This window comes from Notolepis coatsorum, assembly GCF_963971535.1.
Source record: "Notolepis coatsorum genome assembly, chromosome: 5".
In the NCBI taxonomy this organism is placed as follows: domain Eukaryota; kingdom Metazoa; phylum Chordata; class Actinopteri; order Aulopiformes; family Paralepididae; genus Notolepis; species Notolepis coatsorum.
Window position 1 is genome coordinate 58,046,237 of NC_140169.1, and position 22,879 is coordinate 58,069,115.

Genomic DNA, 22,879 nt, shown 5'->3' on the forward strand with positions numbered 1-22,879 from the left:
TAGGGCATCAGTTCCTCTGCAGTAATAGATGTGTGTGAAGGACTAGGGGCTATAGGCTCAGTCCAGAGCGGCTTGCAGTGCTGCCGGTGTTGGCAGGGCTCCACGGAGGAGCGAGCCGCAGAGGACAAGGAGAGGGATGTTCGCTGCCTGGCTTTCTTTTTTTCTTCTTCTTTTTTATACATCACACACGCATACGTATGGTGTATGTATGCACAGTCAAAAGCTTAAAGGGGGACGCCACCCGTTTTTAAGAATTCACATGTTATCCCCGTGCCCTTGGATGGTTCGGCCAGTTTGCGAACATGCACAGCTCTCTCCGCAAGGCTAGAGGTCACCAGAGAGAGGTTTGAACCTTTGAATATGTGAGGTTCAATGAGGTCCTCGATGGAATATCAACATTGTGCAAAATCCAAATCCCCTATTGTTTAAAAATCATTGACATTATAATTGCGACTAGTGTTGTCACAATACCGATTCTAGAACTATGCCACGGTAAAAACCTAAAACATTAGGAAAAGTAATGGAATATAATATTAGAACAGAACATTCTTTATAAAATGATTCTTCACTAATAAAATAACAGAAAATATTTTAACGCTGTTGAAATTGAAATAATAAAAAAGAAAATTATTCTGTTACAGCTGCTGAGCTATATAGCAAATCTCCATGTGTTGTTTTTTCCAATTTGCCCACGTCTATTTTTAGTCACAAGTGTGAGTGAAACGCCCGCACTGTGGAGTCCCAGCTTCAGGCAGAATCACCAACAGACGACGAGGAAAACTGCTTTGGAGAGTGTTCACTGGTCAGCTGACACGGTCGACACACCCACTACGCAAAACGGGCGCCCTCTCACACACACTCACACACACAGTTCCGGTCATGCATCCTGACACAAATTGTACTTTACCTGCACTTGTCTTACCCTGCCTACTTGTATACACTTCCTATCAAATCCATGTGTCGGTTCTATACTCATTTTATCTCACTGCACACTTCTTACTGATGCACTGCTCTGTTGTATGTTAAATACCCTGTTGTATGTCCGTTCTATTTTATAATTAAACGGGGGGGGGGGGGGGGGGGGGGGGGGGGGGGCGCGAATAGAGGAAGTAGGTGAAAGTTGACGAGCAAAGATTTGTTGCGACTGAATCTTCAGAACGCACAGAGGTGGATAGCCACAGAGGATTTAGAATATTTTTTTCTTTTTTGATACACTGTTTACTAAAACCTTTCTCAAGCACAATAATTTTTTCTTCAGATTTTTATAAAATTGGATTACATAAGACTTCAGGCTATGGAACCGCGGTGTTTTCCAGCTCATACCTCTATGCTGGAACTTAAACAGGAATCTGGCAACCACTAAAGAGAAATGTGAGTACACAAGTTCAAGTTCAACTCAAGTTCAAACCTCTGTTACTCTATTTGATTAGCACTAAAAGTGATTATCTTTCCTCCCAAATCTGAAGGAGTATTACTATGCAGCGCAAATAAGACCTTTGGTCTGTTGGTGTGAAAGGGACTACGAAGCGAAGTGGAAGGACATTGAAGTGAAATCAATTGATATACCACTCCAGACAGTAATTGGTGATAGACAGCAGGCCAAGACCCTATATAGAAACTTAAACCCATTTATTGTACACACCCTACAGACATGGTTCAAAATTGTGAAACAATTCAAGTTAGAAAAAAGGATTAAGATCTTGAGGTGGTTTGCCTTCGATTTAGGATTTAAACCAAGAATGTATGATCAAACATTTAAGGAATGGGCTCTCCGAGGTATTACCTCATTCAGCACAATGGTAGAGAATGGAGAACTTGTGAGCTTTCAAACCTTGAAAGATGCATACAGTTTGGATAAACACGACTTCTTCAGATACCTACAACTACGCCAGTACTTTCTAAAAGAGGTAAAGGTGTCTGAGCCCAATACCCCAATAGACAGTGTTATTCAGATATTCATTCAGGCATACAGGGACAAGATGAGTAAAACTGTGTCAAAATTGTATAATAGCTTTGTTCAGGCCAGAACTGACTCCACAAGTTACATTAAGACAAATTGGGAAAAGGAATCAAACATTGAAATAACCGAAGACGACTGGGAGAACATGTGCAGAACTCAATGTAGCTCGACTAATTCAAAAACATGGAGAGAATTCTGCTGGAAAAACTTGACTAGATTCTTCATAACTCCCAAAATCAAATCCTGACAAGTAGGCATAGAGCAACCATGTTGGAGACAGTGCGGCCAGAGGGAGGCAAACCACTCTCATATCTTTTGGAATTGTCCAGGAATTCAACGTTATTGGCAAGATGTTCACTCCACCATGCAGGTTATATTGAATTTTAAGATACCGGAGACCTTCTCCTATTTGTACCTGGGTAACTTACCTGAGGAATTGGTAGGAGGAGACAGATATTTGATGAAAATATTTTTAGCAGCAAGTAAGAAAGCGATCACGCGTCTCTGGTATCAACAAGAACCTCCAACAAAAGAAAAAAGACTTACTTTTATTCTCAGATTACAGGAAGAGAAAGGTTTGAAGTACTGGGAAAAGTGGGACTTTTATATGTTAATGACGACAACCAGTGGATGATGTATTGATGTATAGTTGTAAAGAATATTCGCCATACCTATAGGGAAAGTAAGAGAATTGAGAACTCAGCATGTGAAAAGTATATTTTTGTAAAGTGACACTAATAATGCAGCCCGGGATTGTGATTGTGTTTTTGTTATGTCTTGTTGTTTGTGATTGTTTGCTTATTGTGAAAAACAATAAAAAGAAAGTTATAAAAAAAAAAAGTTATTATCTTTTTTTTGCTTTAGTAGCAGTGCTCAAAATCAAGTTAGAAAATTGCCACTTTTCTGCCCACCTGTTAGAGGTTAAATTATGGTACATGCCAGTTATAAATACTACTATTTGAGTGAGAAATCAACATATTATGGCAAAAGATATCTGTCATCAGGCTAAATTCAGACACATAAACACATAGAGTAATGAGAACAAAACTAAATAAATGTTGTTCTCAAGAACCAGAGACCATGACCATAATCCTCAGCATTTAACTGCTGCAGATGGTAGGGGTGTAATGGTACACAAAAACCACGGTACGGTACGTACCTCGGTTTTGAAGTCAAGGTTCGGTACGGGTTTTCGGTACAGTGGGGGAAAGTTTGGCTTTCCATGTTCCACTCAGGGGTGATGTAGTGTGCCGTAACTAATTGTACTTGTAGGGCAGGGCTATTCAACTGGCGGCCCGCGGGCCAGATCCGGCCCGCGGGATGATTCTGACCGGCCCGCCAAAGATTACATGATAATATAAAAAAAAAAAAAAAAAAAAAAATCATGTCAACGTTAACACGCACAATTGAGCCAAAAGTCACTCAATTAATGACAGATTTCATTGATAAATTGAGGGAAAACTTTGCAAGTCGATTTGATGAATTTGACATGTCCAGAGAATTGATGCATTTTGTGAGCAACCCATTTGCCAATGTAGCTGCTATTTCCACAAAAGGACAAGAGTTCCTTGCATCGCTTCACATTGATGAAGGTCTCCTGCAACTTGAAATAATTGACATGCAAGCATCATCTGCTCTGAAGCAGGCACTTGAGAATGAATCCACCACAACATTTTGGATAAAGTGTATTCATGTCAACACATTCCCCAAAATAAAAACGCTGGCAATATCTGTGCTAACAATGTTTGGCTCAACATACACCTGTGAATCCAGTTTCTCTCACATGAATGCCATTAAAACAAGCAACCGTGCCTCCTTGACAAATGAGCATTTGCATCACTGTTTGCGGGTAGCCCTCACTTCCTATGAACCCTCTTTCTCTGCCATTGCCCAGTCAAAGAAGTGCAATCTCTCTCATTAGATGTGTGTATGTAGGCTAGGCCTGTCTGCCCCCCACCCCCCTGATGTTTGAGAGTTAAGAGTGGACAATAAGTGCTGATAAGATGCTGTGATTTGCTGTTGTTGCACAGACATGAAGCACTTTTTCATAAGCTCAGCTGCACTGTAAATGTGTTTTTTTGTTCAAGTGTTGAAGTTAGAATGTTCAGATGCACATCATGCACTTGTTTGTTTTTTATTTTATTTTTATATTGAAATGTTGAAGAGGAGATGTTGCAGTTGTTGCACAGTCATAAATGAAGCACTTTTTGCAGGAGATGTTGCAGATGTGGCACATAAATGAAGCACTTTTTTTGAAAAGTATACTACTTTTGCAATGTAGTTAAATAAAAGTTGGGAAAATGTGGTTGCGTGTTGTGTCAAGTGTACATATATTCATAGCACGGGGAGGCGCCGTGGCAGTCCGGCCCCTGGCCCCTTGGATTTCTGACAATGTGGCCCCCTGAACAATTTAGTTGAATAGCCCTGTTGTAGGGCGAATATTCTATATTGAAATTAATAATCGACTTGTAAAATTGGGCGGTCGTTAGTGGTTAACATACCGTTGTATTCGTTGGGTACACAGCCGTTCGGTACGGTACGGTACACACTGAAGCGGTTCGGTACGGATACGTGTACCTTTACACCCCTAGCAGATGGATCCATTATTGAGAGCTACGGAGTATAAATATCTCTGCATCTGGCTTGATGACAAATGTATATTTATTATTTAGATATCATATTAACAGGCTTTGTGAGTAAACTACATCAGAACATTGGCTTCTCCTGTGGGAACAAAATCAGCTTTCCAATGTTTAGTAGAAAGAGGATCGTTGAAGCAGTTTTCTTATCAGTTTTGGACTGATGGGGATGTGGTCTATGGACATGCTGCTGCTTCTACTCTTAAACCTGTAGACACAGTCCATCATTCTGCTCTCAGGTTTATTACTGGTGACAGCTATGTCACACTCACCACTGTTTTGTGTATGATACGGTTGGTTGGTTGGTTGGCTCTCTCTTGAAGAGAGGCGTAAAGAAACATTTGTCTTTTTTGGTAAGCAACCCCCTGACATTACAACGATGTTGGATTGGAATTCTGGATCAAACTCACTCAAGTTATTTGCTTATGCTTAACCTCTTAACAGGCTGGCAGAAAAGTGGCCATTTTGTTTTACTTGAACTTGAGGACTGCATACTTTTTTTTCAAAGCTTAGCTTTTATACTTATAGCACATGCATGAGCCAGGTCTCTTTTGAAAGATAACATTCTGAAGTTACTAATGCAAAAAAGGATAATCCCTTTTAAATATATTTTTTTTTTAATGTTTTTGGTAGATTTTTATTGGTTTTTACTACCGGGCAGTCCGGTAGAGAGAGAGAGAGGAAGAATGGGAGACAGAGCGGGGGGAAGACATTCGGCAAAGAACGCAGGGTCCGGGAATCGAACTTGGGTCGGCCGTGTCGCGACGCAGCGTGTTACATGGTTCACCACTTGGGCACCCCAGGATAATCACTTTTAGTGCTAATAAAAGTAACAGAGGTTTGAACTTGAGTTGAACTTGTGTACTCACATTTTTCTTTAGCGGTTGCCACATTCCAGATTCGATTATTCCGGCATAGAGGTATGAGCTGGAAAACACTGCGGTTCCATAGCCTGAAGTCTTATAGTACAGTTCAGAAATTAGTGGTTGAGAGAGGTTTTAGTAAACAGTGTCCCAAAATTGTTTCCAAATCCTCCGTGGCCATCCACCTCAATGCGTTCTGAAGATTGAGTCACAACTCATTTTCACTTGTAAATTTTCACATAGTTCCTATATTCGCCCGCCCCCTCCCCCCCCGTTGGAAGCGGACACTCGTTGGCTACAATGCTGACCAATCATGTTCGCCATCAGCGGTGATTGGAAAGTTCTCTTTTTTTTCTTCCACTTTTTCTCCTTCTTTTTCAATTTTTCTCCCATCCCAATTTCGCCTCGCCAATTCTCCATTCAATTCTCCCCTCCCCTGTCTCGAACGTTGCTAGACTATGCCTCCCACTGGTCGGCTGCAGTGAGGACCAAGCCTTGCATCACGTGTCCCCTCCGGTACACGAGGAGGCAGCCGTCGCATCTTTTCACCTGAACAGCGCGATCACTCAGTGGCGAGGAGTAACGAGTGGGAGGCTCACGCTGCCCCCGATACTTCCTGATTCTGCTGTACAGGCGCACCAACCGACCTGTAGGAGTCGCTGTCCACAACGTCTAATCCCCACCCACCGGCTTTCCCACCCTCTACCACTTGCCAATTGTGGTAGTATGAACGACCGGGCCAAGCCGGTAGCAACGCCGAGAGCTGGGCTCGATACCAGCATATCCTGCGTTAGTGGCGAGCGCCTTGCCCACTGCGCCACTCGGCCGCATGATTGGGAAGTTCTCAAGCGTATACTGTCCGACGTGGTCATTTGACGTGCTACCAAAATTAAAAAAAATAAAAAATTATGTCCCTCCAGTTTAAATAAAGGCTGAATGAAAGTTTTTATTAATTAATATTCAGGCACTTTGCGCCCCCGCTGCACGTGTCTCTCCTCTCTGCCGCACAGGAGCTGCACCCGTTCATCCCAACTCATCAAATCATTATGGACACGAATCATTAAGAACAAAGGAACGTCTGTCAACGTATCAATTGTGACCTTCTTCCGCCAGAAACGTGTGCGTTCCATAGACTGTAAAGATAAATGCCTTCATAATTATGAAGTGCCTGCTGCTAGCTCTCTCTCTCTCTCTCTCTATCTATCTTCTTCTCTCTCTCTCCCCCTCTCCCTCTCTCTCGAGTGTGCTCTGTCCAGAGGCAATACGCAACTACAACTATCCAAACCCATGACTTAATTCTTTAGGGATTGCTTGCGATTATGAAAACAAAAGGCATCAGGCTATTGGACTGGTCTTCTCCAGTGTGTACCAGAGGTAGTAAAGAGCAATACAATGTACCTGGACTGGTCTTCTCCAGTGTGTACCAGCAGTAGTAAAGAGCAATACAATGTACCTGGACTGGTCTTCTCCAGTGTGTACCAGCAGTAGTAAAGAGCAATACAATGTACCTGGACTGGTCTTCTCCAGTGTGTACCAGCAGTAGTAAAGAGCAATACAATGTACCTGGACTGGTCTTCTCCAGTGTGTACCAGAGGTAGTAAAGAGCAATACAATGTACCTGGACTGGTCTTCTCCAGTGTGTACCAGAGGTAGTAAAGAGCAATACAATGTACCTGGACTGGTCTTCTCCAGTGTGTACCAGAGGTAGTAAAGAGCAATACAATGTACCTGGACTGGTCTTCTCCAGTGTGTACCAGCAGTAGTAAAGAGCAATACAATGTACCTGGACTGGTCTTCTCCAGTGTGTACCAGCAGTAGTAAAGAGCAATACAATGTACCTGGACTGGTCTTCTCCAGTGTGTACCAGCAGTAGTAAAGAGCAATACAATGTACCTGGACTGGTCTTCTCCAGTGTGTACCAGAGGTAGTAAAGAGCAATACAATGTACCTGGACTGGTCTTCTCCAGTGTGTACCAGCAGTAGTGTTGTGAAGGGCCAGATTAAACCGAATATATATATTTATTTATATATATATATTTAATTGTATTTGTATATTCTCTAATATTCCCCGATATCCCTTGTATATTCCTTGTACAATATGCATTGAATATCCATTCTAGCCTACTGAACATCCCATAATAGTCTCCATTCTACTATTGGTCGAGACCTTGGTGCCAGGCTGCCATACCCCTCAGACCCAGTTCAAACGTACCGCTCGACATGTACGAACAAGTCCTAGTTCCGCGTAGGAATTTGGCTACCGCACCACTAATGGGACTATTTGTTCATAGTGCGTATATATACTGCGCTACTAAAGTAGGACTTTCTTTTTCAGTCCAGTTTCTTACCCTCCAATAGAGTCACAGACGTAAAGCCTCCCCGCGATGCCATGTGTGGGAGTAAGGCCAAGTTCGGCCTACCATCGGTATTGAGACATCGTGTATATTAATATTTGAATAGTCATATTTGGCACTATATCGTCGAGTTGGACGTAGTCTATTAAGCTAATAATAGTCTGTTAATATATAGTGCTTCGTGCGGTGAGAATACTACCGTAGTCAGTACCCCATCGTTTCGGGCAGAGAACTGGCTGCTTACCCAGGGTGGTTGACCCTATGTGAAGCTGCACCCGAGGAGCCCCAGAGCCGACGAGCGAGTGGACCTGTATACCGGATTATTCTACCGACGACAGCCCGCCTTCCCAGGCACGGATTATGCTTTGGATACTTTGATTATTCTATGGATAAAGACCCCCGACACTACCGTGTGTTGGAACCCCCCCCCCTGGAGAGGACGCAAGGTGAGGAGACGCTCTGCAAGACGAGGTCTCTCCACATCTCTCCCCCGTGGACCGGAGAGAGCCGGCCCACAAAGAGTCCACCTGCTTTCATCTGTGGTCCAAGGATCGCCGGCGCATTGAACGGCACTACAGTGGGTTCACCTGGGATGCCCTTGGCCGGACGAGGCAGCTGGATTCTACCCCCCCCCCCCCCTCCTACTCCTGTCGGCTTACAAGCGACCGGATTAACCCCCTCTAGTGTATCCAGCCTATAATCATTAAAGTATCATTGCTGTTATTCCTTAACTATTCCAGGTCGTATATTTACCACCTGCGCCTTCAGGGATTGGACATTATCTATTGATATACCGACGAATACTCCTTGCCATAAAAGTGCATACTATTTCAATTCATAAATGTAATTAAGTGATTAAGTGTTTATTCTACACACCATCGCTGTGTAGGAAATAAAGACCTGTTTCTAATTCGTACATTTGTGTTGGATCCGTTTCATCTACGTGAGAGTGTTCATGATAATATATTTATGCCGTGTACTGGGTGGCCGAATATTAAGTACAAAGGTAGTGGTAGTAAGTATCATATCTAGTAATACAGTCAGGGAATTGTACCCCTCAGTTACAATTGGTCCTTCGAGCCGGAGGGTAATTAGTGTAATATTAATATAGTGTTATTAATATTGAAATGGCCTATGATGAACACTCCACGAAACGATCCTCCTAACCAACGCCCGCAGCGCGAACGACGGCTCCCTCAGTACTTAGAGGCTTACGCTGTCAGTCAACAACCTAGTCTTCTACTAACAGTAAACGCGGTAAAACTAGAAAGTAAAAGTATGTCTAACCCCAACGCCCAGACTACCCCGACCATAGAGGCCCCTACGGGCTCTAATGTAACTGACCAAGTTCACGGTGGGGACCAGTGGGAACCAGACATGACTTCACACCCCGCCAGTACTGAAGAAGTAGTCCCCGATGAGTCCCGGGAGGAATACAACGCTACCGAGAGAGAACTCGGCACGGAAGAAGACGGGGAGAGCACCGTGGAGATAGAGCTCCAAGGCTCCGCAAGGAGTACCCCGAGGGAAGGCTCCCCTATACAACCGCCTTCTCCCAGCGAGGCAGAGAGGACCCTACAGCAGGCATTCCTCGTCAGCCTGAAAGCCTCTACTGAACGCGATAGACTCCAGGGTGAACGCGATCGATTGCAGCTACAGCAACGGAGCGAAGAAGAGCACATACGCCTGGAAATAAGACGCATTCAGATGGAAGAGAATGTGGCCCGAGACCGAGCAGACAGCCAGCGAGCAGCTGCTGGTGCTCTACGGGACGCAGAGCGCGACAGACAGCAAGCGCAACTAATAGAACAGCTGATCAGACGGACAACACCCTCTCCCTCCGCCAGAGGCTCCAGGAACTCGTCTAGACACACCTCCAGGGCGGCATCCCCTAGCCGAGTAAACAACCCTGAACTTGACCAACAGACGAGGTCTATACCCCCCACAGACCACCTCCCCCCACCGGTCCAAGCGAGACCTAGCAACCGGGAAGGAGCAGCATATCCTGTGGAGAGGCTAAACCAGAGACTACAAGCACTGGATGACCTAACTGAAGACGAAGAGGAAGAGGAGGAGAACCGCGCCCGAAGACAGCACAGTACTCTACCGGACCAGGAGGTCCGGTACAGCCCAGGCTATACTCCCGCGGAGCTGCGCTACAGACCCCCGACTCTATACACGGGTGAGCACGACGCACGACCCGCACCGAGGAACAGCACCTGGACAAGCGGGCCATGGTACACTGCCGGTACCAGCCCATACCAAGGAGCGGGAGGAGACTCGCCTAGGAGGCCTCTCCCCCAACGCTCGCCGATGTATCCACAGTCAGCGTCATACATTGGCACGCCTATGGTACCCGACTTCACCCAAGAGAACCGGGCCCAGTATACAGAACTCCGCATGTGTCTGGAGACCATGTTGGTGGATGTATTGGATGAACGCCACAAATACGCCATCCTACTGCAGCACTTAAAGGTGCCCCGCGCACATAATATAGCGCTCGCCTACGCGACTTCCACCACCCCATACACAGCAGCGCTGGTAGCATTGGACCAGAGGTATGGGCGCATATGGGATTACGTGATCCAGGAGATCCGACACATCGACCGCTTACCCCCAGCAATAGACAATCGAGCACTGGACGACCTGTCCATCAGAGTGCAGTCCCTGGTAGGGATGTTGGGAGCGCAAAGAGAGAAGGGGAAGTATGAACTTTACGCCAACTCAAATGTGGAAAGGATCCTGGAGAAGCTGCCGCCCGCTCGTCAGGAGCGCTTTAGGCGGCAGAGGGACCACAGAGACCCGAATGGCCCCGAACCGAACCTCCTCGATCTAGCAGACTTCCTGGCGAGAGAAGTCAGCAGCCTACGGCTAGATACATTCGGACGGAGCACCCCTGGCTCCAGAGAAGGAACCAGACGACTAAATGATGGAAGAAGATCGGTGACTGTGATGCACCAATCGGAGTCAGTACCGAGCAGCAGGAGCCACAGTACCCCCTCCAGAACGGAGAAGTGGAAGATAGTGTGCCCCTACTGTGAGAAAGAACACTGGCTAGCGCAATGTGACTCCTTCCCCAAGCTGAATGCGGAGGAAGCAGGTCAATGGATAAAGTCCAACAAGCGCTGTTTTCGCTGTGCGCGCTCACACATGGCAGCCGAATGCCGCTTAAAGAAAAGGTGCACCAAGTGCGATGGAGCCCATCTGGACATACTTCACGACAGTAACAGACGGCGCCCTTCACCTGCACCATCCAGCCGCAAAGCGAGCGTCATGTACATCGATCCCGCCAGCAGCAGTGGAGCCCGAGTACTCCTAAAGGTAGTGCGTGTGACACTAAGCTACCAGAATAAAGTCCTGGACACTTACGCCGTCCTCGATGACGGGTCAGAGAAGACCCTGCTGCTCGCCTCCGCTGCGGCCCAGCTAGGGCTGCGGGGAAGCGAAACCCAAATGACAATTCGGACAATAAGACGAGATTTGAAGACGATAAAGGGCGAGAATATCTCATTCTCTATCGCAGCAAGCGGCCAGCCTGAGCGACGGTACCAGATTGCAGACGCTTTCACCAGCCAAGAAATAGGACTGTCGCGGTACACATACCCCGTCGCCAAGCTGATGGAGAAATATGCACATCTGCGCAAGTTACCGATCCCGCTCATAGACAATGCTATGCCGACCCTGTTGATAGGCTCCGACCATGCAGACCTCATTGTCCCGATAGACCGGGTTCATACCGGACCCCGAGGCTGTCCTGCAGCAGTCGAGACCCGTTTGGGATGGACTCTCCAAGGCCCGCTCGCCAAATCTCTCAACCGAAGTACAGCCACTAGATGTCTCCACTCCCGAGTCACAGAGGGAGAAACCGCACTCCTGCAACACGTAGAGCGGCTATGGAGCTTGGAACAAATGCCCTTTAAGAATGGAAAGAAAGACATTCGCTCTAAAGATGACATTTACGCCATTCACCTCCTCGAGACAGGGACCAAGAGAGTCCCGGTCAACGGCGTGTTGAGATACGCCACGCCACACCTGCGGCGAGAAGGAATGCCTACTTTCCACGCCAAGACAGACGCCATAGAACGGTACCTGCTGAACACGGAGCGGCGCTTAGCCAAGAACCCCGCCCAAGAGAGTGTATACCGCGCTGAGATTGAGAAGCTCATCACAGCGGGACACGTCACAAAGATGGACATTAAAGAGGCTGACCAGACCACTGAATCGTGGTACGTGCCCCACCACAAGGTCCATCACAACGGTAAAGACCGCATAGTATTTAACTGCAGCTACTAGATCGGATCCCAAAATCTGAATAAAGAGTTACTGCCCGGTCCCACACTCGGCCCCTCCCTACTCGGCGTTCTACTCCGCTTCCGCCAGGAAAAGGTGGCCATCAGCGGGGACATTAAAGGAATGTTCCTGCAGGTGAGATTAGTAGAGGCGGACAAGCCCCTGTTACGGTTCCTATGGAGAGAGAAGCCAGGAGATGAGCACCCAGCCATCTACCAATGGGAAGTCCTCCCCTTCGGAACGACGTGCAGCCCCTGCTGTGCGACATTTGCACTACAGAAACATGTAGCAGAGGACCCAGCAGCGGACGAAGAGGTCCGACACAGCGTAAAGAACAGCTTCTACGTAGACAACTGTCTACAAAGCCTTTCAACCCAGGAAGAAGCCGAGGCTCTCCTGATTAAACTCCGCGCCTCATTGATCAAAGGCGGCTTTGATCTCAGGCAGTGGGCCAGCAGCGATCCGCAAGTACTGCGCAGCCTCTCCTCCGAGGACAAGGCAGCCAGCAGCGAGACCTGGATGGCTACAATCCCGGGAGAAGCCCAGGAGATGACCCTGGGATTGGTGTGGCGATTCAAAACAGATTCGCTTCACTACAGACACAAGCCCCTGACTACGGAGCAGGGAAGGCCGGCGGCGGCGCCGACCACCAGACGGAGTGTGTACACAACACTCGCCCGACAATATGACCCGCTAGGATGTATTCTACCGTACACCACCAGGGCAAAAATGATTGTACGAGCATTGTGGGACAAGGACCAGGGCTGGGACGACCCCATTCCCGCACACCTTGCATCCACCTGGAGAGAGTGGGAGATGGAGCTCCACTCACTCCCAGGCGTTAATATGCGCCGAAGCTACTTCCCACCCAAGGTGAGGCCAGAGACATGTAAAATGGACTTACACGTCTTCAGTGACGCCTCAGAGGTCGCATACGGATCAGTAGCCTACTTGCGGGCCCAAGACCAGGGGGGAGAGATCTACACAGCATTTGTCCTCGCCCGCTCGAGAATAGCCCCACGCAAGCAACAATCTATCCCACGTCTAGAGCTCTGCGCAGCCCTAGCCGGAGCGCACCTAGCCACGCTCATCCAACGTGAGCTCACCATACCGGTGTCTAGAACAATCCTGTGGTCAGATTCCACGACGGTACTCGCCTGGATCAAATCGGACTCATGCAAGTACAAAGTCTTCGTGGGAGTCAGAGTCACCGAGATTCAAGACTTAACCGAAGAGTTAACCGGAGAAACAGAGTGGCGCTACGTTGATACAAAACAGAACCCAGCTGACGTCATCACCCGGGGGATGCCCCTGGATGACCTCACCCGTCGCAATGTCTACAGTGACGGCCCCGCATTCCTAAGACTCCCGGAAGGACAGTGGCCCATGCCTATCCCGAGGGAAGCAAGTCCAGAGGAGGTGGAAATTAAGAAGTCTGTGTTCTGTGGATTGAGCACCGTAGCCTCCACCGACCCTAACATAAACGATTGCACGTCCATAGAGAGTGCACAACAAAGAACATTCCTGCGGTACCACCCGGAGTGCAAGTCCCCCGCTGATATGTCAGCAGCTAACTACGAGGAAGCAGAATTGCTTCTACTGCAGCGAGCCCAGAGAGACTCGTTCCCCGATGAATTGGCCTGTCTACAGGGAGGAAAGCCCGTCCCATCCGACAGCAGATTAATTCACCTGGCCCCCGAGAGCGACGCTCACACCCTCATCAGAGTGGGTGGTCGCCTACGCAGAGCCCCCAATCTACCGGATGACATTAAATACCCGATCGTATTGAACAGCCGACACAAGGTCACAGAGCTGATTATAAAGAAATACGATGAGGATGTACATCACGCAGGAGCAGAAAGAGTCTTCGCGGAAATCAGACGTCGTTACTGGATCCTACAAGGAAGAGAGGCGGTACGACGCTTCCAACGAACATGTCTAGACTGCCGCAAGTGGCGCGCGCAGCCCAGCATACCAAGGATGGCTGACCTTCCTCCATGTCGCCTCCGAATAGGTGACAAGCCATTCCACTCAACGGGTATGGACTGCTTTGGCCCGCTGCACATAAAGAAAGGAAGAGGAACCGAGAAGCGGTGGGGTATTGTATTCAAATGCATGACCACCAGAGCGATACACATCGAGCTTCTCCCGACCATGAGCACAGACTCATTCCTTATGGCCTTCCGTAGATTCATATCACGGAAAGGAAGACCGTCTACCCTATTGTCCGATCATGGGACAAACTTTAAAGGCGGCGAAAGAGAGCTGAGAGAGAGCTTCCAAGCTATGGGCCCAGAACTTAAGACCCACCTCGCTCCAGCACAGGTTGATTTCCAATTCAACCCCCCAAACGCACCCCACTTCGGTGGCACTTGGGAACGAGAAGTGCGCTCCATAAAGACAGCCCTGTACGCAGTACTTGGGGCCCAGACTGTGGCGGAAGAAGTCCTAATGACAGTCCTCACGGAGATTGAGGGAGTACTTAACTCGAAGCCCCTCGGATATGTCTCCAGTGATGTGGCGGATATCGACCCAGTTACCCCCAACACACTCCTGATGGGGCGGCTAGATCCCACATTACCCCAGACAATGTACCGGCCTGAAGAAGCGAACGGCCGACGAATGTGGAGGTACAGCCAAGTATTAGCCGACAAGTTTTGGAACAGTTTCCTACTGCACTACCTACCGTCTCTACAGACCCGCCAGAAGTGGGTAAAGGAGAGAGACAATTTGACAGAAGGAACAGTCGTCATGATTATTGATCAATCACTGCCCAGAGCTATGTGGCCGGCCGGCCGCGTAAGCAAAGTGATCACCGGTGCCGACGGCAAGGTCCGAGCAGCTGAAGTGCTCGTCCAGGGTCGCACTTACACCCGTCCCGTGGCAAGGCTCATAGAACTGCCTCGACTCCCAGACACAATCGATGATGACCATGACCCTACAACCCTATGACTTTGTGAAGTTGACTGACCCCTACAGCAAACCCTTATGTGTAAATAGACAACGCGATTAATCTGTCTCCGTTTAACTGATTAGGTCTGGGACCTATTCAGGGGGTGGCTGTTGTGAAGGGCCAGATTAAACCGAATATATATATTTATTTATATATATATATTTAATTGTATTTGTATATTCTCTAATATTCCCTGATATCCCTTGTATATTCCTTGTACAATATGCATTGAATATCCATTCTAGCCTACTGAACATCCCATAATAGTCTCCATTCTACTATTGGTCGAGACCTTGGTGCCAGGCTGCCATACCCCTCAGACCCAGTTCAAACGTACCGCTCGACATGTACGAACAAGTCCTAGTTCCGCGTAGGAATTTGGCTACCGCACCACTAATGGGACTATTTGTTCATAGTGCGTATATATACTGCGCTACTAAAGTAGGACTTTCTTTTTCAGTCCAGTTTCTTACCCTCCAATAGAGTCACAGACGTAAAGCCTCCCCGCGATGCCACGTGTGGGAGTAAGGCCAAGTTCGGCCTACCATCGGTATTGAGACATCGTGTATATTAATATTTGAATAGTCATATTTGGCACTATATCGTCGAGTTGGACGTAGTCTATTAAGCTAATAATAGTCTGTTAATATATAGTGCTTCGTGCGGTGAGAATACTACCGTAGTCAGTACCCCATCGTTTCGGGCAGAGAACTGGCTGCTTACCCAGGGTGGTTGACCCTATGTGAAGCTGCACCCGAGGAGCCCCAGAGCCGACGAGCGAGTGGACCTGTATACCGGATTATTCTACCGACGACAGCCCGCCTTCCCAGGCACGGATTATGCTTTGGATACTTTGATTATTCTATGGATAAAGACCCCCGACACTACCGTGTGTTGGAACCCCCCCCCCTGGAGAGGACGCAAGGTGAGGAGACGCTCTGCAAGACGAGGTCTCTCCACATCTCTCCCCCGTGGACCGGAGAGAGCCGGCCCACAAAGAGTCCACCTGCTTTCATCTGTGGTCCAAGGATCGCCGGCGCATTGAACGGCACTACAGTGGGTTCACCTGGGATGCCCTTGGCCGGACGAGGCAGCTGGATTCTACCCCCCCCCCCTCCTACTCCTGTCGGCTTACAAGCGACCGGATTAACCCCCTCTAGTGTATCCAGCCTATAATCATTAAAGTATCATTGCTGTTATTCCTTAACTATTCCAGGTCGTATATTTACCACCTGCGCCTTCAGAGATTGGACATTATCTATTGATATACCGACGAATACTCCTTGCCATAAAAGTGCATACTATTTCAATTCATAAATGTAATTAAGTGATTAAGTGTTTATTCTACACACCATCGCTGTGTAGGAAATAAAGACCTGTTTCTAATTCGTACATTTGTGTTGGATCCGTTTCATCTACGTGAGAGTGTTCATGATAATATATTTATGCCGTGTACTGGGTGGCCGAATATTAAGTACAAAGGTAGTGGTAGTAAGTATCATATCTAGTAATACAGTCAGGGAATTGTACCCCTCAGTTACAAGTAGTAAAGAGCAATACAATGTACCTGGACTGGTCTTCTCCAGTGTGTACCAGAGGTAGTAAAGAGCAATACAATGTACCTGGACTGGTCTTCTCCAGTGTGTACCAGCAGTAGTAAAGAGCAATACAATGTACCTGGACTGGTCTTCTCCAGTGTGTACCAGCAGTAGTAAGCCAGGCAGCCAGGCAGCTGAGGCAGCCCAGGTACACTGCTGGTAGCATTATTTTGATTGACATTGAAGCCAGGCTTGGATGCCAATTTCTTGCTTCCCTTAAAAGATAATTAGCCAATAAGATTCAAGCTTAATTCAATGGGGTTGGTCTTAACGGCCCACCGTCCTGGTGAACTGAGTAGGGTAAGTCTGCAGAACCGCAGGGCCCAATGTCTGGGCGGGGCTTCGGGGCCTGTACTTGGAGTGGGCGGGGGGGCGTCAGGGCCTGTACTTGGAGTGGGCGGGGCTTCTGGGCCTGTACACTGAGGTGCACTACCCCTATTGGGTGAACTGGGGATTCCAGGTGAGACTGCTGTACCTGGACTGGTCTTCTCTAGTGTGTACCAGCGGTAGAAGGCCCTCTTCTTCTGCTCGCTCAGGTCAGAGCCATGCTGCAGCAGCCAATGAGAGATCCTGCTCTGGCTGATACCTGGAGCCACAGCCAATCACAGAAGAGAGAGAGATCAGCACATGTTCACCAACACACACACAAAAAACCTCCGTGGAGTGTTTTTCTGACAGTTGCAAGGTGCTGTAACATGTTGTTGCGATCTTAGAGCGAGCGTGTCTGTGTCAGCGGGTGGAAGGATTATTAAACCCAACGAGATGACTCGAATAATGTAAGAATTTTGACACATCGTAAAAATTTTACATTTTAAACCAGTGTGATTATTAATGTATAAATGTGACGGGAATGATTCCGTCAATAACAACCGACTCAACCGAGGAACGTCGTATGCAATTAAAACTTTGCACCACTTCACACAGTGCATAAATAACACATTAATTTCGAGTCATTATGGAGTCTACATTTTACAGATGGATATAATTGGATTTCAACATCCACATGGATGTATCACGATGCAGGGAGTTGCACTGTGTGCGTGTGTGTGCGTGTGTGTGTGTGTGTGTGTGTGTGTGTGTGTGTGTGTGTGTGTGTAAGACAACAAGAAAGGGACAGAAAAATAACATGACAGCATGAGAGAAAGTAGAAATTGTGTGTGTGTGTGTGTGTGTGTGTGTGTGTCCTGCTGACCTGTGACTTGTGCCACCACTGCCTGTGAGATCCTCCTGTTCCCCAGGAACGCCTTGATCTCCTCCTTCACCAGACTGCTGTCCCTCCTGCAGAAACAAAGAACATCACCAACTCTTTATAGCCAGGTTCCCTCCTGCAGAAACAAAGAACATCACCAACTCTTTATAGCCAGGTTCCCTCCTGCAGAAACAAAGAACATCACCAACTCTTTATAGCCAGATTCCCTCCTGCAGAAATAAAAGAACATCACCAACTCTTTATAGCCAGGTTCCCTCCTGCAGAAACAAAGAACATCACCAACTCTTTATAGCCAGGTTCCCTCCTGCAGAAACAAAGAACATCACCAACTCTTTATAGCCAGGTTCCCTCCTGCAGAAATAAAAGAACATCACCAACTCTTTATAGCCAGGTTCCCTCCTGCAGAAACAAAGAACATCACCAACTCTTTATAGCCAGGTTCCCTCCTGCAGAAACAAAGAACATCACCAACTCTTTATAGCCAGGTTCCCTCCTGCAGAAATAAAAGAACATCACCAACTCTTTATAGCCAGGTTCCCTCCTGCAGAAACAAAGAACATCACCAACTCTTTATAGCCAGGTTCCCTCCTGCAGAAACAAACATCACCAACTCTTTATAGCCAGGTTCCCTCCTGCAGAAACAAAGAACATCACCAACTCTTTATAGCCAGGTTCCCTCCTGCAGAAACAAAGAACATCACCAACTCTTTATAGCCAGGTTCCCTCCTGCAGAAACAAAGAACATCACCAACTCTTTATAGCCAGGTTCCCTCCTGCAGAAACAAAGAACATCACCAACTCTTTATAGCCAGGTTCCCTCCTGCAGAAACAAAGAACATCACCAACTCTTTATAGCCAGGTTCCCTCCTGCAGAAACAAAGAACATCACCAACTCTTTATAGCCAGGTTCCCTCCTGCAGAAACAAAGAACATCACCAACTCTTTATAGCCAGGTTCCCTCCTGCAGAAACAAAGAACATCACCAACTCTTTATAGCCAGGTTCCCTCCTGCAGAAACAAAGAACATCACCAACTCTTTATAGCCAGGTTCCCTCCTGTTAAAATCACAACGATTTTCTTCTGGGGGACAACACCCCTACAGGGATTTGGTTTACAAACACATCACCTTTTTCACCTCTTATCAGTTTGCAGGTCTGGTTATATACTGTAGTTACTGAAACTGAGTGAATATGGCACAGCCCGACCTAGAATATTTTTCACCACCAGCCACTAGGGATGTCCCGATCACATTTTTTTGCTCCCGATCCGATCATGTGATTTTGAGTATCTGTCGATACCGATCTTTCCCGATCCGATCTTTCACATTAGTAACCAATTTGACGCATTTTTTGTCAGAAACTGGCGAAGCGAGACAAGCCCCTGTTCCCTCAATAGCCCCAGTCGAGCGCAGCGGCTCGCATTACATTCACCGTACGAGAAATATTCAAAGTTTCAATCTGTTTTGCACATTTAGTCATACATTCACAGTGTTCGACTTACGTAACGATTTGCTCCATTTTGGTCTGAAACGCAGACGAATAATCCTCACAAAGCGAATGTTGACGTTATCCAGGTGAACGTTCTTCATTCAAGCGAGGCATTCAACACAGCTGTGTGGCAGAGCACCAGCCGTCAACCCATTCAACACAGCTGTGTGGCAGAGCACCAGCCGTCAACCCATTCAACACAGCTGTGTGGCAGAGCACCAGCCGTCAACCCATTCAACACAGCTGTGTGGCAGAGCACCAGCCGTCAACCCATTCAACACAGCTGTGTGGCAGAGCACCAGCCGTCAACCCATTCAACACAGCTGTGTGGCAGAGCACCAGCCGTCAACCCATTCAACACAGCTGTGTGGCAGAGCACCAGCCGTCAACCCATTCAACACAGCTGTGTGGCAGAGCACCAGCCGTGCCCCATTCAACACAGCTGTGTGGCACAGCACCAGCCGTCAACCCATTCAACACAGCTGTGTGGCACAGCACCAGCCGTCCCCCACTCCTTTGCTCGCTCTAGTCACATAACGTTGAACGCATGCGGAACGTCCGCCTTGCAAACATTGCAACTGGCTATTGGACTGGCTTCGGTTTCAATTTTAAAATGCTTCCAAACTTCTGACATTTTGTCTAGCTGCTCGGGTGTTACGAGTTATCGGGTGGACATAACCTGCCGGTGTTTCGGGAGCGTTCGGGAGCGGACGCGTTGTGAGCTTGTAGGTCTGCTGCTATTTTCGGCACACGTCAACTGTCGTGCGACGGTGTAAATCAAAGGAAATGCGTTTTTTTTTTGGCAAATTCTTCTGCTCTGTGTGACAATAAATAAATGAATGATGATATGTGATTTAAAACCAAAACTAAGACCTCAGTATGAGTTTAAGACGTGAACATGGTCATGTTTGTTGAATAAAATAAAACTCACTCCCGATTTTTTTCCCGATCCCAATCCTCTGAAAATCACAAGATCGGCCCCGATCTATAATGATTCAATTAATTAATAAAAATAATGATGGTTCGAACATCCCTTCGAAAAACCCTGTCGAAGTTTTAATCCTAAACTCCGGCTTCAGGGACGTCTCTAGGTTCTTTATTAGTTAGGTAGTTTCACACACACATGTGTTTATGGCGGAACGTGTCCATTTTGTGTAAAACATTTTATGTGCCATCTGCTTTTCTAAATAGATTAACGCTTTAATTAACTTGCAGATAAGAACCTGTGAGGAAACGACAGCTTTACACTTGCTGCTCTCACAGCCAGAAGAAGTGAGTGTAAACACACGCTGACAAGGACACACACACTGACAAGGACACACACACTGACAAGGACACACACACTGACAAAGACTGACACACATAGGCATGTGTTCTCTGTTGGCTTCTTTGTTTATAAGATACAATATTCTTTTATCGATCCCCTTGGGGAAATCCGGGATTATGTTTAGTCAGACGGATGATTGATCATTGACGTCTGTCAAATGTACAGTGCTAATCGCGTGCGTGTGTGTTGGCTTTTTCATTCATGAATAAATGTAGTAATTAATTAATTCAATCTTTATTTATACTCTATAAATAAATACACTGTAGTAGTTCAACTAGTTTACAGTGTCGTCGTTACAATCCACCGTCGCAGACGTACTGCCGCACATCCTCCTCATCCACACAGGAACAATCCACCGTCGCAGACGAGAGGGGGTTAAAGGGAGGATGCGTCAAAGTCATAATAAGCCCTTTGCTGGAGATGAAAATACGTCACGACTGGTGACATCCGACATCAATATTCTCCGCCGCCGCCGCTCTCGCACTCTCGTTCTCTCACTCTCACTCTCTCACACTGAGGCACGGCTAAAATTAGGCCTCACAAATGCTGCTCGTATTGACCACTAAATCAATGTAGCACAAGCTGCGGTACAAGACACAGGAGAGGAGGAGGAGGAGGAGGAGGAGGAGGAGGAGGAGGAGGAGGAGGAGGAGGAGGAGGAAGAGTCGGCGCCAAGTGAGCCACTGAACCCCCTCGGATAAGAAGGAAATATGGGCCCAGTGTTGACTCGAGGGGGCTACCAGAAGGGAACAGTGTTGACTCGAGGGGGCTACCAGAAGGGAACAGTGTTGACTAGAGGGGGCTACCAGAAGGGCCCAGTGTTGACTAGAAGGGGCTACCAGAAGGGCCCAGTGTTGACTAGAGGGGGCCACCAGAAGGGAACAGTGTTGACTAGAGGGGGCTACCAGAAGGGAACAGTGTTGACTAGAGGGGGCTACCAGAAGGGCCCAGTGTTGACTAGAGGGGGCTACCAGAAGGGAACAGTGTTGACTAGAGGGGGCTACCAGAAGGGCCCAGTGTTGACTAGAGGGGGCTACCAGAAGGGAACAGTGTAGACTAGAGGGGGCTACCAGAAGGGCCCAGTGTTGACTAGAGGGGGGCTACCAGAAGGGCACAGTGTTGACTCGAGGGGGCTACCAAAAGGGAACAGTGTTGACTAGAGGGGGCTACCAGAAGGGCACAGTGTTGACTAGAGGGGGCTACCAGAAGGGCACAGTGTTGACTAGAGGGGGCTACCAGAAGGGCACAGTGTTGACTAGAGGGGGCTACCAGAAGGGAACAGTGTTGACTAGAGGGGGCTACCAGAAGGGCCCAGTGTTGACTAGAGGGGGCTACCAGAAGGGAACAGTGTTGACTAGAGGGGGCTACCAGAAGGGAACAGTGTTGACTAGAGGGGGCTACCAGAAGGGAACAGTGTTGACTAGAGGGGGCTACCAGAAGGGCACAGTGTTGACTAGAGGGGGCTACCAGAAGGGAACAGTGTTGACTAGAGGGGGCTACCAGAAGGGCCCAGTGTTGACTAGAGGGGGCTACCAGAAGGGCACAGTGTTGACTAGAGGGGGCTACCAGAAGGGCCCAGTGTTGACTAGAGGGGGCTACCAGAAGGGCCCAGTGTTGACTAGAGGGGGCTACCAGAAGGGAACAGTGTTGACTAGAGGGGGCTACCAGAAGGGAACAGTGTTGACTAGAGGGGGCTACCAGAAGGGAACAGTGTTGACTAGAGGGGGCTACCAGAAGGGAACAGTGTTGACTAGAGGGGGCTACCAGAAGGGCCCAGTGTTGACTAGAGGGGGCTACCAGAAGGGCCCAGTGTTGACTAGAGGGGGCTACCAGAAGGGAACAGTGTTGACTAGAGGGGGCTACCAGAAGGGCACAGTGTTGACTAGAGGGGGCTACCAGAAGGGCACAGTGTTGACTAGAGGGGGCTACCAGAAGGGCACAGTGTTGACTAGAGGGGGCTACCAGAAGGGAACAGTGTTGACTAGAGGGGGCTACCAGAAGGGCACAGTGTTGACTAGAGGGGGCTACCAGAAGGGCACAGTGTTGACTAGAGGGGGCTACCAGAAGGGCACAGTGTTGACTAGAGGGGGCTACCAGAAGGGAACAGTGTTGACTAGAGGGGGCTACCAGAAGGGAACAGTGTTGACTAGAGGGGGCTACCAGAAGGGCCCAGTGTTGACTAGAGGGGGCTACCAGAA

General features: G+C 48.0%; 1 protein-coding gene across 5 annotated transcripts in view; it reads right to left on the reverse strand.

The window, feature by feature from the left end:
- The window catches only part of LOC311229189 (homeobox-containing protein 1-like), a 64,055-nt gene that overhangs the window by 23,534 nt on the left and 17,642 nt on the right, over window positions 1–22,879 (reverse strand). For all 5 annotated transcript variants that reach the window (XM_084315251.1, XM_084315254.1, XM_084315252.1 and 2 more), the window contains exons 3-4: window positions 17,850–17,935; window positions 17,133–17,243 (exon numbers count right to left, since the gene is read on the reverse strand). In XM_084315251.1, the coding sequence (XP_084171377.1) occupies window positions 17,133–17,243; window positions 17,850–17,935 (197 nt within the window). The remainder of the gene's footprint in view (window positions 1–17,132; window positions 17,244–17,849; window positions 17,936–22,879) is intronic.